The sequence below is a fragment of the Chionomys nivalis genome, chromosome 1, assembly GCF_950005125.1.
Source record: "Chionomys nivalis chromosome 1, mChiNiv1.1, whole genome shotgun sequence".
NCBI classification, from domain to species: Eukaryota; Metazoa; Chordata; class Mammalia; order Rodentia; family Cricetidae; genus Chionomys; species Chionomys nivalis.
In genome coordinates, this window is record NC_080086.1 from 93,011 (window position 1) to 112,189 (window position 19,179).

The 19,179-nt window shown below is 38.7% G+C and overlaps 1 protein-coding gene across 1 annotated transcript; it reads left to right on the forward strand.

The window, feature by feature from the left end:
• The first annotated feature begins 18,034 nt into the window (after positions 1-18,034).
• LOC130877646 (olfactory receptor 4A5-like) lies at positions 18,035-18,964 on the forward strand. Its single transcript, XM_057775114.1, has one exon. It carries the CDS (start codon positions 18,035-18,037, stop codon positions 18,962-18,964), a length of 930 nt encoding a protein of 309 aa, XP_057631097.1.
• The last annotated feature ends 215 nt before the right edge of the window (positions 18,965-19,179 follow it).

Genomic DNA, 19,179 nt, shown 5'->3' on the forward strand with positions numbered 1-19,179 from the left:
AGGGTGCAAGACCCAAGACAGAGAATGGAATCATTTGTCAGAGGTAAACAGGGTCAGAGAGAACCCTTTAGTGACTTTTTACAAAGACTAACTAAAGCTGTACAAATAGGGATATCTGACCCAGAAGCAAGACGTATAATGATCGAGTCTTTGGCTTATGAAAATGCAAATGTGGAATGCAAAAGGATTTGGGGATCTTTAAAGCTCAGATCAGTGCCATTGGAAAAATGGGTCTTGCATACACTGAATGTTGATACATTTGACTTTGGCACTGAAGCATGGGTAGAAGAAGCAATTTCCAATGGTAAAAGGAGACATCAGAATACCAAATGTTTTAATTGTGGCAAAATGGGTCATATGAAAAGGAATTGTAGACAACGGATTTTCAGAAATAATAATAATGCATCTTCTAGAAATTGTTGTAATAGAAGCGGCGGGGCTGCGTCCCCGGCACCCGGCCGCCCGCATGGCTAGCTTATGCCCCGAAATAATTACACGGAACCTGTATTCTTTTAAACACTGCCTGGCCCATTAGTTCCGGCCTCTTATTGGCTAGCTCTTACATATTGATCTAACCCATTTCTAATATTCTGTGTAGTACCACGAGCTGGCTTACCAGGAAAGATCTTAACCTGCGTCTGTCTGGAGTGGGAGAATCATGGCGACTCCTGACTCGGCTTCTTTCTCCCAGCATTCTGTTCTGTCTACTCCGCCTACCTAATTTTCTGTCCTATTAAAGGGGCCAAGGCAGTTTCTTTATTACTTAACCAATGAAACAACAGATAGAAAGATGACCCACCTCCATCATTTCCCCTTTTTCTGTTTAAACAAAAAATGGCTTTCACTTTAACATAGTAAGATTACATATAACAAAATAGTTATCAAGCAAGAATTACAGTTACAATATTTATATCTACTTTATCTTTTATCATAACTAAGGAAAACTATAACTATCTATTTATTCTTCAACTCCATCAAAGACTCCAGAAGGATATAATATTACCTAAGTAAACAAGAAATAAGAAAACTCTCGAAATGACAGAGACATCTTGCTGCCTGGACAGTCACTCAAAGTTCCTCTGTACCGTTGGGGCATCCATCTTCGGCCTACAGGCCCATAGAATTCAGCAGACATTTCCATGAAGAAGGAAATTTCAAAGACAGTTCAGTCACTATCTGCTGTGTCCTGCAGAATGTCTCGTAGACTCTTTTATAAATCAGGAACCCCGAAAGATCATCTCACCTTTAGGCAAGTTCAGCAGTCCTCTCTCTGTGGGTTCTCTGTGTCCAGTTTATGCATCAGTCCAGGCAAGAGTAGTTTCTTGCCCAAATGGCTAACCAACTCCATAAGAAGCCTCTTCGATGCCCATCTTCTTCTTGAAGTAGATTGGTACTGCCAGGAGCAGACGTATCTCACTATAACAGTCCTAAGTTATTAAAACATTTAAATGCCATATTCTGTAGCCTTTGAAAGATATGAAGAATGCCTATCTAACTGAAATATATCTATGCTCATCTAGAAAATCTAACTAGCATGACTACAAGCTTGACTATTATTTATGATTATCCATTAGCAACCTATATTTCCTAATTATACATTACATTTTTAAATGAACTACACAATCACAATACCTTAATCAAGATCAGAAATACATATACATATAACAAAATTGACCTTAAAATCTATACCAATGCAAATTATTCATATCTATATCATATCCCCCTTTAAATGTAAAAGAACATTTATAAACAATATTTGGGAACATGGGTGCAGTTTTTTTTCTCCAAACTGCTTCCTGCTGAATGGGGGCGCTGTTATTCAGATCTTTCATGGTGTAACCTGTGTGTCAGGGTCATCTCAGTTGGCAGTTGTGTGAAGTAATTTTTTTGAGGGTATTCACAGTAACCTTTCAGGAGGGCGTGGTCTATCATACCATATTGGGATAGAAGAAATCCACAGGGTCGCATCCTCTGTGAAAACAAAAGAAGACCCTCTCCAAAGCATCATATCCTTAAACCCATATTCTGAAATCATAATACCCTTGTATCCATTTTGGTTTAGCTTGGCAGCCCATATAATGAAATGTCTCTCTGCAGTTAGCTCCTTTACAGTCAAAAATTTTAAAGAAAACACAATAATACAAAGAATCCAGACTCTCTGTGAATTTTCCATTTCTACGTGGCTTATTTTTCTTTATTTCTTTTAATCTATAACTATCTGTACTCTGTCTCTTTAAGGACTTTATCCTTTTTTTTAAGGGCATTAACTTTATTCTCTCTCTATATATATTTTTTTTCTCTCAAGCCTATGTACATTCATCCAACAGTGTCTGAATCAGTTCTATTGTGAATCTGTAATTTTTTTACTATCCAGGAGCATTTCTTAAAATGTTAAGCACTTCTTAAAAACTTAAGTTGCACCGTGTACAGATAATACGGTATCACCTGTGTCCTGCCCAGTCGAAACCTTAACTGCGCTGTTATTATGGTAATTACTGTAGTTCCTGCCTGAGACCACCACAGTTCAGCATGGCAGAGCTGAGACGCTCCTGCCTCAGAGCCATTTGGTGCCCCTGAGCCACACACAGTTCCAGGCACACTGCAGTCCACATTGCCATCAAGCAAGCCATAGCACTTTACTCCAAATGCTCCATTCAAAAGCTCTGTCTCTTGCAGGAGCCAGACAGAAATCACGATGGCGGCACAGCCCAGAAAGCCGGCATTTTAAAACAGCCAGTTTTTTCCTGTTGCTGAGTCAGGACAATTTCTTTGCCGCACGCAACCCACAAACAGCAAAAAGCTGTCTTAAATTCTCTCTGTGTCCTTTTTAAGCCCTCTCAGGTTTTACGTGGAGTTCATTAGCACGTTGGGTGCCACTCTGTTGTAATAGGAGCGGCGGGGCTGCGTCCCCGGCACCCGGCCACCCGCATGGCTAGCTTATGCCCCGAAATAATTACACGGAACCTGTATTCTTTTAAACACTGCCTGGCCCATTAATTCCGGCCTCTTATTAGCTAGCTCTTACATATTGATCTAACCCATTTCTAATATTCTGTGTAGTACCACGAGCTGGCTTACCAGGAAAGATCTTAACCTGCGTCTGTCTGGAGTGGGAGAATCATGGCGACTCCTGACTCGGCTTCTTTCTCCCAGCATTCTGTTCTGTCTACTCCGCCTACCTAATTTTCTGTCCTATTAAAGGGGCCAAGGCAGTTTCTTTATTACTTAACCAATGAAACAACAGATAGAAAGATGACCCACCTCCATCAAGAAATAACAGAAATAGGAGGACTCAGCCTTCAGGTTTATGTAGAAGATGTGGAAAAGGCAAACACTGGACGAATGAATGCAGGTCTATAAGAGATAGAGATGGCAACCTGATACAGATGGGAAACGTGAGGGGGGGCTCACAGGCCCCCATGGCAAACATGGTTCAGTCATTTCCAGTTACTACAGAGAACGTGACTCGTCAGGACAATTAAGAAGTCCCATGCCTACTGTTACAAGCAATAATGATCAGAAAGATGAGTTCCGTGTGTTTTGGCAAACTTCTATAAATGATCAAAGACTAAAGCTGAGAGTGTGTGTAAATGGCATTTTTATTACTGGCCTGCTGGACACAGGTGCGGATGTAAGTATCATTACCCCAGAATCTTGGCATCCGTATTGGCCTCTTCAGAATGTAAATGTTCAGCTCCTGTGAATTGGAACCCTATCTCAAGTAAGGCAGAGCACGAGATGGGTTAAATGTATAGGACTAGAGGGACAAATAGGAAAATTAAGGCCATATGTAGCCAATATTGCAATGAATTTATGGGGTCGTGACCTATTACAACAATGGAATACCCAAATTAACATTCCTGCTACTTCTAGAGCCTATATTTCTGAGAATAATATTAAAAGATATTACAAACGGAGAAAACCAGCCATTTGGGCTGTACAAGAACAAGCAATTGATATCCCTTCAGAGATGCCAACAGCCTTGCCTTTAAAATGGTTGACTGAGAAACCAATATGGACAAAGCAATGGCCTTTAGCTGAGGAAAAGTTACAGGCTTTGGAACAGTTGGTATAAGAGCAATTAGATGCTGGACATATAGAAGAATCTACCAGCCCTTGGAATTCTCCTGTATTTGTGGTTAAGAAAAAATCAGGTAAATGGAGAATGGTGACAGATCTCAGGGCTATCAACAAGGTTATTCAACCTATGGGCCCTCTGCAATCTGGAATTCCTTTGCCCTCTTTATTGCCAAAAGGATGGCCTCTCATAGTTATTGATTTAAAGGATTGTTTTTTCACTATACCTTTACAAAAAGAAGATAGAGAAAAATTTGCCTTCACAGTGCCTACTTATAATAATTCGCAGCCTTCGAGGAGGTACCACTGGGCCATCCTCCCCCAGGGTATGTTAAATAGCCCCTCCCTGTGCCAATATTTTGTGAATCAACCATTGCAAATAATACGCAAGAAATTTCCAAAATCGATAGTATATCTTTATATGGACGACATTTTGTTATCCGATTCAAACATGGATACCTTGAACAGATTGTTTGAAGAAATAAAAATACTGTTACCTAAATGGGGACTACAAATTGCTCCTGAAAAGATTCAGAAGGGAGATTCTGTTAATTATTTAGGTTATAAAATAGGTTTGCAAAAAATTAAGACACAAAAGGCACAAATTCGGAGAGATTGCTTACAGACTCTTAATGACTTTCAAAGACTGTTAGGGGACATTTCCAGTCTACGACCAGCTATTGGGATAACACCTGATCTAATAATTCATTTGAACAAAACCTTGGATGGTGACAAAGATTTAAACAGTCCCAGAGAATTAACAGCTAAAGCAGAAAAGGAACTGACAATGATTGAGGAAAAATTACAACAGGCACATATGGACAGGGTAAATCCAGAGCTCGATTGTATGTTGATCATACTACCACCAAAAATTTCCCCTACAGGTGCACCCAACCACTGAGACAGTGGGGCCGATCTATTGGGAGCTCACCAAGGTCAGCTGGACTGCTACTGAAAAAACATGGGATAAAACCGGACTCTCGGAATGTGGCGGACAATGAGAGCTGACGAGAGGCCAAGGAGAATGGCACAGGAACTTTCAACTGGCGATAGATCGAGAGAGAGACAGAGACCCAAATTGGAGCAATGGTCTGAGCTCTTAAGGTCCAAATGAGGAGCAGAAGGAGGGAGAACATGACCAAGGAAATCAGGACCACGAGGCGTGCACCCACCCACTGTGACAGTGGAACTGATCTATTGGGAGCTCTTCAAGGCCAGCTGGACTGGGACTGAATAAGCATGGGTTGAAACTGGACTCTCTGAACATGGCGGACAATGAAGGCTGATGAGAAGCCAAGGACAATGGCACTAGGTTTCGATCCTAATACATGAACTGGCTTTGTGGGAGCTTAGCCTGTTTTGATGCTCACCTTCCTGGGCCTGGATGGAAGTGGGAGGACCTGGGTCTTCCTGTAGGGCAGGGAATTTGGACTGCTCTTCAGTATCGAGAGGGAGGGGGAATGGACTGGGGGGAGGAGAAGAGGAGTGGGGATGGGGGAGGGGAGTGGGAGAGGGGGCAATGTGTGGGAGGAGGGGAGGGAAATGGGAAACGGGGAGAAGTTGGAAATTTTAATTAAAAAAGAATAAAAAAAAATTTCCCCTACAGGAATTTTAATGCAGAGAGATGATATTATCTTGGAATGGATCTTTTTACCACATAAACCAAGTAAGAAACTGAAAACTTATGTGGAAAAAGTCTCTGAGTTAATTATAAAAGGCAAGTTGAGACTTCGTCAACTAGCAGGCATAGACCCAGCAGAAATTATAGTGCCTTTCACTGCTGATGAACTAAAGAAATTATGGGAAGATAATGAACCATGGCAAAGAGCTTGTGCTATTTTTTGGGAGACATTAATAACAACTATCCAAAAAGCGAGAGGCTTAACTTCATAAAGAGAACTTCTTGGATCCTTCCTCGAATCGTCCATGATGCTCCAATAACTGGAGCCCGTACGTTCTAAACTGATGCCAATAAATCAGGGAAGGCAGGTTACAAATCAGAAGACTTGGGTAAGCAGTGCTAAGAGGAAAGTTCATAGCATTAAGTGCCCACTTAAAGAAAACATAGAAAGCACACATTGGAGACTTAATAGCCCACCTGAAAGCTTTAGAAAAAAAAGAAGCAGACTCACCTAGGAGAAGTAGAAGACTGGAAATAATCAAATTGAGGGCTGAAATCAACAAAATAGAAACACAGAAAACAATCCAAAGAATCAATGAAATAAAAAGCTGGTTCTTGGAGAAAATCAATAAGATTGATAAACCCCTATCCAAACTAATCAAACAGCGGAGAGAGAATACGCAAATTAACAAAATCAGAAACGAAAAGGGAGACATAACCACAGACACAGAGGAAATTCAGAGAATCATTAGATTTTACTACAAAAACCTGTATGCCACAAAATTGGAAAATGTAAAAGAAATGGACACATTTTTAGATTAGTACCATATAGCAAAGTTAAACCAGGACCAGGTGAACAATCTAAATAGACCTGTTAGTCGCGAAGAATTAGAAGTTGTTATAAAAAACCTTCCCACCAAAAAAAGCCCAGGTCCAGATGGCTTCAATGCAGAATTCTACCAGAACTTCCAAGAAGACATAATACCTACACTCCTTAATGTATTTCACAATATAGAAACAGAGAAGTCATTGCCAAATTCCTTATATGAAGCTGCAGTTACTCTGATACCAAAACTACACAAAGACACAACCAAGAAAGAGAACTACAGGCCAATCTCACTCATAAACATCGACGCAAAAATACTGGCAAACCGAATCCAAGAACACATTAGAAAAATTATCCATTATGATCAAGTAGACTTCATCCCAGAGATGCAGGGCTGGTTCAACATATGAAAATCTATCAATGTAATCCATCATATAAATAAACTGAAAGAAAAAGCCATATGATCATTTCATTAGATGCTGAAAAAGCATTTGACAAAATTCAACATCCCTTTATGATAAAGGTCTTAGAGACATTAGGAATACAAGGGTCGTACCTAAGTATAATAAAAGCTATTTATAGCAAGCTGTCAGCTAACATCAAATTAAATGGAGAGAAACTCAAAGCTATTCCACTAAAATCAGGAACACGACAAGGTTGTCCACTCTCTCCATACCTCTTTAATATAGTGCTTGAAATTCTAGCAATAGCAATAAGACAACATAAAGGGATCAAAGGGATTCAAATTGGAAAGGAAGAAGTTAAACTTTCATTATTTGCAGACGATATGATAGTGTACATAAGCGACCCCAAAAACTCCAGCAAAGAACTCCTTCAGCTGATAAATACCTTTAGTAGCGTTGCAGGATACAAGATCAATTCCAAAAAATCAGTTGCCCTCCTATACACAAAGGATAAGGAAGCAGAGAGGGAAATCAGAGAAGCATCACCCTTCACGATAGCCACAAATAGCATAAAATATCTTCGGGTAACTCTAACCAAGGAAGTAAAGGATCTATTTGACAAGAACTTTAAGTCTATGAAGAAAGAAATTGAGGAGGATACCAGAAAATGGAAGGATCTCCCTTGCTCTTGGATTGGGAGGATCAACATAGTAAAAATGGCAATTCTACCAAGGGCAATTTATAGATTCAATGCAATCCCCATTAAAATCCCATCAAAATTCTTCACAGATCTTGAGAGGACAATAATCAACTTTATATGGAGAAACAAAAAACCCAGGATATCCAAAACAATCTTATATAATAAAGGATCGTCTGGAGGCATTACCATCCCTGACTTCAAACTCTATTACAGAGCTTCAGTATTGAAAACAGCTTGGTATTGGCATAAAAACAGAGAAGTCGATCAATGAAACCAAGTAGAAGACCCTGATTTTAACCCACAAACATATCAACACCTAATTTTTGATAAAGAAGCTAAAAGTATTCAATGGAAAAAAAGAGAGCATCTTCAACAAATGGTGCTGGCAGAACTGGTTGGCAACCTGTAGAAGAATGAAAATAGATCCATATCTATCGCCATGCACAAAACTCAAGTCCAAATGGATTAAAGACCTCAATATTAGTCTGAACACACTGAACCTGATGGAAGAAAAAGTGGGAAGTACTCTACAACATATGGGTACAGGAGATCACTTCCTACGTTTATCCCCAGCAGCACAGACATTAAGGACAACATTGAATAAATGGGACCTCCTGAAACTGAGTAGCTTCTGTAAAGCAAAGGACACTGTCACTAAGACAAAAAGGCAACCCAATGACTGGGAGAAGATCTTCACCAACCCTGCAACAGACAAAGGTCTGATCTCCAAAATATATAAAGAACTCAAGAAACTAGACTTTAAAATGCTAATTAACCCAATAAAAAATGGGGCACTGAACTGAACAGAGAATTCTCAACAGAAGAAATTCAAATGGCCAAAAGACACTTAAGATTATGCTCAACCTCCTTAGCGATAAGTGAAATGCAAATTAAAACAACTTTGAGATACCATCTTACACCTGTCAGAATGGCTAAAATCAAAAACACCAATGATAGCCTTTGCTGGAGAGGTTGTGGAGAAAGGGGCACACTCATCCATTGCTGGTGGGAATGCAAACTTGTGCAACCACTTTGGAAATCAGTGTGGCTATTTCTCAGGAAATTTGGGATCAACCTACCCCAAGATCCAGTAATATCACTCTTGGGAATATACCCAAGAGATGCCCTATCATATGACAAAAATATCTGTTCAACTATGTTCATAGCAGCATTGTGTGTAATAGCCAGAACCTGGAAACAACCTAGATGCCCTTCAATGGAGGAATGGATGAAGAAAGTGTGGAATATATACATATTAGAGTACTACTCAGCGGTAAAAAGCAATGACATCGTGAATTTTGCATGCAAATGGAGGGAAATAGAAAACACTATCCTGAGTGAGGTATCCCAGCCCCAAAAAGATGAACATGGGATGTACTCACTCATAATTGGTTTCTAGCCATAAATAAAGGACATTGAGCATATAATTTGTGATTCTAGAGAAGCTAAATAAGAAGGTGAACCCAAAGAAAAACACATACTCATCTGCCTGGATAGGGGAAGTAGACAAGATTGCTGGGCTGTTGTAATAAGAGCGGCGGGGCTGCGTCCCCGGCACCCGGCCGCCCGCATGGCTTAGCTTATGCCCCGAAATAATTACACGGAAACTGTATTCTTTTGAACACTGCCTGGCCCATTAGTTCTAGTCTCTTATTGGTTAGCTCTTACATATTGATCTAACCCATTTCTAATATTCTGTGTAGCCCCACGAGCTGGCTTACCAGGGAGGATCTTAACCTGCGTCTGTCTGGAGTGGGAGAATCATGGCGACTCCTTACTCGGCTTCTTTCTCCCAGCATTCTGTTCTGTTTACTCCGCCTATCTAATTTTCTGTCCTATCAGGGCCAAGCAGTTTTCTTTATTAATTGAAAGTAATTCCTCCATCATTTCCCCTTTTTTTGTTTAAACAAAAAAGAAAGGCTTTAACTTTAACATAGTAAAATTACATAGAACAGTTATTAAGCAAGAATTACAGTTACAATATTTATATCTATTTTATCTTTTATCATAACTAATGAAAACTATAACTATAACTAACCATTCTTCAACTCCATCAAAGACTCCAGAAGGATATAATATTACCTAAGCAAACAAGAGATCCAAAAACTAGAAATGACAGAGACATCTCACTGCCTGGACAGTCACCCAAAGTTCCTCTGTACCATTGTGGCATCCATCTTCAGCCTACAGGCCCATAGTATCCAGCAGACATTTTCGTCAAGCAGGAAATTCCAAAGACAGTTCAGTCACTTTTTGCTGTGTCTTGCAGAATGTCTCGCAGACTCATGAGTCAGGAACCCCGAAAGACCATCTCACCTTTAGGCAAGTTCAGCAGTCCTCTTTCTGTGGGTTCTCTGTGTCCAGTTTATGCAACAGTCCAGGAAAGAGCAGTTTCTTGCCCAAATGGCTATCAAACTCCTTAAGGAGCCTCTTCGGTGCCCATCTTCCTCTTGAAGTAGATTGGTGCTGCCAGGAGCAGACGTGTCTCATTATCATGAAAAGCCCTAAGTTATTAAAACATTTAAATGCCATATTCTGTAGCCTTTGAAAGATATGAAGAATGCCTATCTGAAATATATCTATGCACATCTAGAAAACCTAACTAACATGGCTACAAGCTTGACTATTATTTATGATTATCCATTAGCAACCTATATTTCCTAATTATACATTACATTTTTAAATGAACTACACAATCACAATACCTTAATCAAGATCAGAAATACATATACATATAACAAAATTGACCTTAAAATCTATACCAATGCAAATTATTCATATCTATATCATATCCCCCTTTAAATGTAAAAGAACATTTATAAACAATATTTGGGAACATGGGCGCAGTTTTTTTCTCCAAACTGCTTCCTGCTGAATGGGGGCGCTGTTATTCAGGTCTTTTATGGAATAACCTGTGTGCCAGGGTCATCTCAGTTGGCAGTTGAGTGAAGTAATTTTTTGAAGGTGTTCACAGCAACCTTTCAGGAGGGCGTGGTCTATCATACCATATCGGGATAGACGCAATCCACAGAGTCTTATCCTCTGTGAAAACAAAAGAAGACCCTCTCCAAAGCATCATATCCTTAGACCCATATTCTGAAATCATAATACCCTTATATCCATTCTGGTTTAGCTTGGCAGCCCATATAATGAAATGTCTCTCTGTACTTAGCTCCTTTACAGTCAAAAATTTTAAAGAAAACACAATAATACAAAGAATCCAGACTCTCTGTGAATTTTCCATTTCTACGTGGCTTATTTTTCTTTATTTCTTTTAATCTATAACTATCTGTACTCTGTCTCTTTAAAGACTTTACCCTTTTTTTAAGACATTAACTTTATTCTTTATATATATATATATATTTTTTTTCTCTCTCAAGCCTACGTACATTTATCCAACAGTGTCTGAATCAGTTCTATTGTGAATCTGTAATTTTTTTACTATCCAGGAGCACTTTGTTTTGTGCTTTTAAATCGCTAAGCACTTAAGAATCTAAGCTGTGACATTCCTAGGTCAAAAACAGGTACTGCTTGCTTGCCCCGCCCAGTCCAACATGGCGGAGCCGCTCGTGCCTCTGATTCTTGCACATTGCACCAGTAGCATGGTGGAGCTGCTTGTGCCTCTGAGCCGCAGCACAAAATGACTTCCTTTTAGGCACACAGTGAGTCTAGTTGCCATCAAACAAATCATAGCACTTTACTCCAAATGCTCCATTCAAAAGCTCTGTCTCCCGCAGGAGCCAGACAGAGATCGCAGGAGCCAGACAGAGATTGCAATGGCGGCACAGCCCAGAAAGCCGGCATTTTAAAACAGCCAGTTTTTTCCTGTTGCTGAGTCAGGACAATTTCTTTGCCGCACACAACCCACAAACAGCATAAAGCTGTCTTAAATTCTCTCTCTGTCCTTTTTAAGCCCTCTCAGGTTTTACGTGGAGTTCATTAGCACGTTGGGTGCCACTCTGTTGTAATATGAGCGGCGGGGCTGCGTCCCCGGCACCCGGCCGCCCGCATGGCTTAGCTTATGCCCCGAAATAATTACACGGAAACTGTATTCTTTTGAACACTGCCTGGCCCATTAGTTCTAATCTCTTATTGGTTAGCTCTTACATATTGATCTAACCCATTTCTAATATTCTGTGTAGCCCCACGAGCTGGCTTACCAGGGAGGATCTTAACCTGCGTCTGTCTGGAGTGGGAGAATCATGGCGACTCCTTACTCGGCTTCTTTCTCCCAGCATTCTGTTCTGTTTACTCCGCCTATCTAATTTTCTGTCCTATCAGGGCCAAGCAGTTTTCTTTATTAATTGAAAGTAATTCCTCCATCACTGGGCAAAAACTGGGAACTTGGGGGTGAGGTGGCATGGGGCCTAGGGTAAATTGGGTGAGAAACATGAGAAGGGGAGGATGGGGGGAGCTTGGGGAATGGGATGGTTGGATAAAGGAAGGGTGGATACGGGAGCAGAGAAATATATATATATATATATATATATATATATATATATCTCCTAATTAAGGGAGCCATCTTAGGGTTGGCAAGAGACTTGACTCTAGAGGGGTTCGAAGGTGTCCAGGGAGAGGTCCCCAGCTAGTACCTTGGGCAACTGAGGAGCGGGAACCTGAAATGACCCTATCCCATAGCCATACTGATGAATATCTTGCATATCACCTTAGAACCTTCATCTGGCGATGGATCGAGATAGAGACAGAGACCCAAATTGGAGCAACGGACTGAGCTTTTAAGGTCCAAATGAGGAGCAGAAGGAGGGAGAATTTGAGCAAGGAAGTCAGGACCACGAGGGGTGAACCCACCCACTGTGACAGTGGAACTGATCAATTGGGTGCTCACCAAGGCCAGCTGGACTGGGACTGAATAAGCATGGGATGAAACCAGACTCTGAACATGGCAGACAATGAAGGCTGATGAGAAGCCAAGGACAATGGCTCTAGGTTTCGATCCTAATACATGAACTGGCTTTATGGGAGCCTAGCCTGTTTGGATGCTCACCTTCCTGGACCTAGATAGAAGTGGGAGGACCTTGGACTTCCAGCAGGGCAGGGAATTTGAACTGCTCTTCAGTCTCCAGAGGGAGGGGGAATGGAGTGGGGGGAGGGGGAGAGGAGTGGGAAGAGGGGGAGAGGAGTGGGGGGAGGGGGCAATGTGTGGGAGGAGGGGGAGGGAAATGGGAAATGGGGAGGAGGTGGAATCTTAATTAAAAAAGAATAAAATAAAGAGAAAAAAAAGTTGAAACAGATTTTATGGTCATGTGCTTCAGAGACAAGAGATTTGTATTAGAGCACACCAAGTACTACTCACATCATTTCTCTCAGAGTATACCTTTTAAACCTGGAAAATAAATCATGGTAGGCAGGGCCACACCATTTTATCCAGCTCTTCTATTTTACCTGAACTACTGTAACTACAGTAATTTGTTTTAATGATAAGTTCATTTCTTTATATATATTTGTAAATACATGGTCTGTGGACCAACAAAATGGCCAGACAGAACATTTATGGAACATCTAAAATTAATCACCTCACTACTCACTGCTAATGTCAACTATTGTCACAGCTGGAAAGCTTTTACCTTCCTTACTGCCCATCGCTTTTTCTGATGTGACTACACTGGCTTTACAGTTGGTCAGTGAACTCAATTCTTACACAGGTTTTACTTCACTTGTAAATTCACAATAAAATCTAGAGAAGTTGAAGGATACTCATTCACTGATCTATTTCTCCTTCACACAGACCAGTCAAGGTCCAGCTTGGTAGGAGTTGCAGGACTGTTTTTGCAGCACTAGGTAGCAAAGGCAGGATTAGGTGTTCACATCAATTCTCAGTTACATAGTATGATGCAAGCCTGAGCTACAGGAGACATTAATCTAAACCAGTTGTTCTCAAACTTCCTAGTGCTATGACCCTTTAATACAGTTACTCATGATATAGTGACCCCCCCCACCTATAAAATTATTTTTACTGCTAGAATCAATGTATTTCGTTCTATGTTGAGTCTTTGATCCACCTGGCCTTGAGTTTGTGCAGGATGATAGACATGGTTCTTTCTGCATTCTTCTACATGTAGAGAACTATTTTAAAGGAGCACTATTTTTGAAGATGCTGCCTTTTTTTCAGTTGAATACTTCTGGCTTCTTTAAAAGAATCAGGTTCCATAGGTATGCATATTTATGCCATGGTCTTCAATTTGATTCTATTGATCATTGTATCAGTTTTTATGTTAATACCATTCAGTTTTTATTACTATAGCTATGCAGTACAACTTAAAATCAGGAATAGTGATACCTCAAGTAGTTCTTATGTTGTTTAGCATTGTTTTAGCTATCATGTTTTTTATTTTTTCATATAAATTTGACAGTTGTCTTATCAATGTCTGTAAAGAATTATGTTGGAATTTTTATGGGAATTACATTGAATTTGTGAATTGTTTTGGTAGGAAGGCCATTTGATAGTATACATAAATAACCCTAAATATTTCATCAGGGAAATTCTTTGGCTGATAAAGAATCACATCAAATTGGCTAGATACAAGAATAACTTAAAAAATAATTAGCCCTCCTATATACAAATTACAATGAACTACATAGCCATCCACAATAACCTTAAATAATATAAAATATCTTGGAGTAACTCTTGCCAAGAAAGTGAAAGACTTGCATGATTAAAACTTCATGTCTTTGAAGAAAGAAATTGGAGAAGATAACAGAAGATAGAGAGATCTTTTATGCTAATGGATGGGTAGTATTAACATAGTAAACATGGCTTGATCTTTCATTTTGTTAACATTCTTTTTTTTTTATTTAAATCACTGCTTGGCCCATTAGCTCTAGCTTCTTATTGGGTAACTCTTACATATTAATTTAACCCATCTCCATTAATCTGTGTATTGCCACGTGACAGTGGCTTACCCGCTAAGTTTTGGCATGTCTGACTCTGGCAGTGTTGCTTTCATTGGTTAATGAATAAAGAACTGCTTTGAGACCATGGCAGGGAAGAACAGAACTCAGCTGGAAAGCTAGACTGTATGCTAGGACATTCTTATAATGATATCTGGGTCGATATACTCCTTTTGTTAGTTTTGTACTTGATATAGATAAAGGAAGTTAGGAAAAGAGAAGATAAGGGGGAAGCCTGGGTCTAGGGTTTTTTGAGGGAATGATGTTGTTTAGACAGAGGTAACTGGGACTGTGTACAGGATATTCTTTGTGTTACAAGTTGGCAGTGTGCAGGGAGAAGGGTCTGGGTAGAAAAGTTTGTTTAGATATGGAAGAATCTTGTGGTTGGCAGATAAGTAAGGAGGATCCTGATTGAAGTCTAGAGTTCCTTTGGTATGGAGGACAGGAAATCCAGACTAGGATTGTGCACTGTTTGTGAATCTATGCTATATTTGTTGGGTTGAAGAAATGGAGTGGATAGGGCAGATTCTGGTAGAAGCCTAGAAGTTAGGTGTGGCAGGAGTAGTGGTGGTCAATTAGAATGAAACAAATTTGAATTTTTAAAAACAAAAATACATTTTTATTTCCATGTTAAAAAAGAATGAAGAACAGTGAGTAGTAAACTGATATGGTATAAATAAAAACCTTTGTTTCTCCAAAAGGAGAAATACCTATTTTCAGCTCCAAGAGATGAGGAAGGCCCAGCCCCCAGCCTCTGTACCTCAAGGCTTTTTAAACTGATAGAGACCATGCTTTGCTGTGGTGTTCTTAATGCAGGCACTGAAACTGATGCCTTTTCATCCTGGGTTAATCATTACTTGCCTATTGCAAATACATCATTATGTGCAACTCATAGTTCCTAGACATTACACTTTGGAAATTTTCTTTTCACATTATAGACTTTCCAAACCACCTTTGGAATAAACTACTTATTGTTGGCAAGATCTGAGGATCTTACCTCCAGGGATTACAGAAGTGAAGAAACATTGCTTCATTTAAATTGCTTCCAAATATTTTAACTAGCTTATTGACTAAAATAGATGAGCCTATGCAGCTAATATAAATGGAAGAACTATTTTCCTAATTAAATGATCCAAAGGCCTTTGAAAACTCAAAAACACTGCCAAGCTGGAGCATGCTGTCATTTGATATTTAGTCCTTGGTGTACATTTTTCGTAGCATTTACCTTTATGTATGAAAGTTTGTGGATGGTTTCAACTTCCTCTGATATTCTACATATAAACACATATTACTAAGCAGAAAGAAAGGGTTCTTAGTGTTCTTCATCTTGAAAATAATACACTTTATTTTTCTTTATGGTTGAAAAACTTCCATATTTGTAAGAGTATTTTTATAAAGATATTATTTCCTATTTTGTTGTTAAAATTTTTAAAAATTGTTAACAGAAATTTAAATGGAAAGCATTCATTTTCTCCAATTTTTATGGAATCAGATCTTTAGTAATCTATAATGTGATTTACATTAATTTAAATATGATATGGCTGAAGTATTGTGTTCTCATTTTGTTATATAATAACTATATTGGTTTCTATAAAATTTGTTCTGGTGGAACTCAATGCTGATTAAAGTGTGAAAGGTGCTAAAACATACAGAAAAATGTGTGACAATGACAGGACTGAATGTTTTTCTGTGCTTATGCTCTACTTCATTGTGACTTCATCAGTCTAAAGCTTCAAGTGTGGCAACTGTAGATCTTCTATATCAGGTAACAATAAAAATATTTTTAAATCGTGGGGAAGGTTTATTATTACTGCCACCTGAAGGAAATGAAGACTTCTTTTGGCCTTATCCACTATTAAATCATGTAAATGAGTTTTTCCTTGATTGCTTCTCATTGAAACATATTCCTTCATAGGTAATTGTTGTGAACACTTAAATTTATTACAGTACAAAATTTCTAATATACTTTTAACCTATGTCTTAAATGTTGATCATGATGTACTCAGAGGCTATTCTTTGTACCCACAAGAATGATTGTAATAATTAATCACTAACAGAGATTTTCATGGATTCTTGAAATTGATATAATGACACAAGAACAACATCACTAATAGCTAATATTCATTTAGATGTCACAAATAATGAGCATAACTTGAAAAACTCAAAACTAAGCAAAGCACCCAAGGATGTTGTAGATCCCTGAAGTAAGATAACGTAGGTAGTAAGTGAGTGATCTTGACAGTAACACAAGCTCATGACCACCGAATTCACCACCACGCTATTCTTTCTTTCTCTCTTTTTCAAAGCATGTCTGGGGTTATTTCATAGATATCATGAATAATAAATCTACAGTCATTATTTAGTGTCATTATCATATCCCATTTATTCATGATTATTAATATTAATGTAGTGAATATAAGCTTATAGATTGATTATGCAAAGGTGAATAAATAAAACTATGACAGCATTATGTAAAAAGATAGCTTTGAGCTAATGATGCTGGAAACAAATAAGCTGAAAAAACTCTTAAGTTCTGTTGTCTAATTTACTTAACATAGAAATTGCAATGGATTCACATTTATAATGTGTATAGTAAATGATCCATAGTTATGCCTTACCATGCTAATTATAATGCTTTTGTGAACACTCTGTATTTGGAGACTTGGACATTGAATTTCTACTTGAGAACCCCAGGAAGCACCTCTATTCATCTTTTAGTTTCTATGTCTCCTATTTAATCACCCATATTATCACAAGAGTTCTGGAAAGAAAAGTCTCAACTGGTACAGTAGTCAATGACAGTTGTGGGTTAGTTCATTTCAGTTAAAATGATTTGGGACAATTGCAGTCCATTTAAATGTGAGATCCAGTGATGAAATGGACAGAATTTTAGCTCCTGGTAGCTCTGACAAATAATCAAGTAAAATAATTGACACCAGTGATTCTGTGCAAAATAATGTTAGTGTTATTAGATACAGTACAAAGAAAGTCTTTTGAGACTAAATAAAAGATATTTCAACAATAGAAGTCTTTTGAAATATATTTAGTTACAGTATAATAGCATCGAGGGGATGATCCAGGACCATTCTTGTTTTGGGTGATGTACAGATCATATTATGACATTTTCTGCTAAGATGTTACTAGCTAACTCCCTGTGTATACTAGTTGATAGTCATAGGGTTTATTGACATCACTGTTTTCTATTTATCTTAAAATGAGTAATGCTTCTTCAGTGTTTTGTGATGTAATGTGTTTTTAATAACCAGTTTTACATTTTGAGAGAAATACTAATATGTGTAAAATTATTAGAGCAGAACTATGAAGAATCCCCAAGAGGAACTCAACAGATGGTTACTGAAGAAACACTGAAGTTCACCACTTAGAAGATGTTAATGAAGATGTGCCTTCTGGCATAAAGGAAATGTAGGTGTACGTCACAATGTCAGGTCCTGTTCTGCTGAGCTGATATCTCTGAAACAAATATAATAGTAGAGTAAATGGGACAGAAAAACAATGTTACAGAGTTTATCCTCCTGGGCCTCACTCAGGACCCTGTTGGCCAAAAAGCATTGTTTGTCATGTTTTTACTCATCTACATTATGACAATGGTGGGCAACCTGCTCATTGTGGGAACAGTGATTGCCAGCCCCTCCTTGGACTCTCCCATGTACTTCTTTCTTGCCTTTCTGTCACTCACAGATGCTGTTTATTCCACTGCCATCTTGCCCAAGTTGCTTAAAGACTTAGTTTGTGATAAAAAGACCATTTCCTTCACAGCTTGTCTAGTTCAGCTTTTTGTGGAGCACTTATTTGGTGGTGCTGAGGTCTTCATTTTGGTGATGATGGCCTATGATCGCTATGCTGCCATCTGCAAGCCACTGCACTATTTGACCATCATGAATCGTCAGGTTTGTATTCTCTTGCTCTTGGCATCTTGGGTTGGAGGATTTGCTCATGCTCTGCTTCAAGTTATCTCTGTGTATATACTTCCTTTCTGTGGACCCAATGTCATTGACCACTTTGCCTGTGACATGTACCCATTATTGGGACTTGCATGCACAGACACATACTTTCTAGGCCTCACTGTAGTTGCCAATAACGGAGCAATGTCTGTAGTGGTCTTCATCCTTCTCCTTGTCTCCTATGGAATCATTTTAAACTCTCTTAAGTCTCACAGTCAGGAAGGGAGACACAAAGCTCTGTCCACCTGCAGCTCACACATCATGGTGGTTGTCCTCTTCTTTGTTCCTTGCATTTTTATGTATGTTAGACCTGTCTCTAATTTTCCTATTGATAAATTTATTACTGTATTTTATACAATTTTCACTCCTATGTTGAATCCTTTAATATATACCCTGAGAAACCTTGAGATTAAAACTTGTATGGCAAAGCTGTGGAATAAAATGTTCACTACAAGCACAAAATGAATTTCTCCTCACTGAACATACTTCTAACTGGAAATAAACATTCAGTAATTAATTTTAGCAGTTTGACTTTCAATGTTCTTTATTTGGATCAATATTTGTCATTGTGAGATCTTTGGTACTTTTGTGAATGCCATACCAAAAAAAAAAACCAAAAAACAAAAAACCAAAAAAAAAAACTGGTAATTGCTGCAATTTTAGTTTTCTTTATTGCTACT

Excerpts from the sequence above, each read along its gene's own strand:
- LOC130877646 (XM_057775114.1), top strand. The coding sequence starts at position 18,035 with ATGGGACAGAAAAACAATGTTACAGAGTTTATCCTCCTGGGCCTCACT.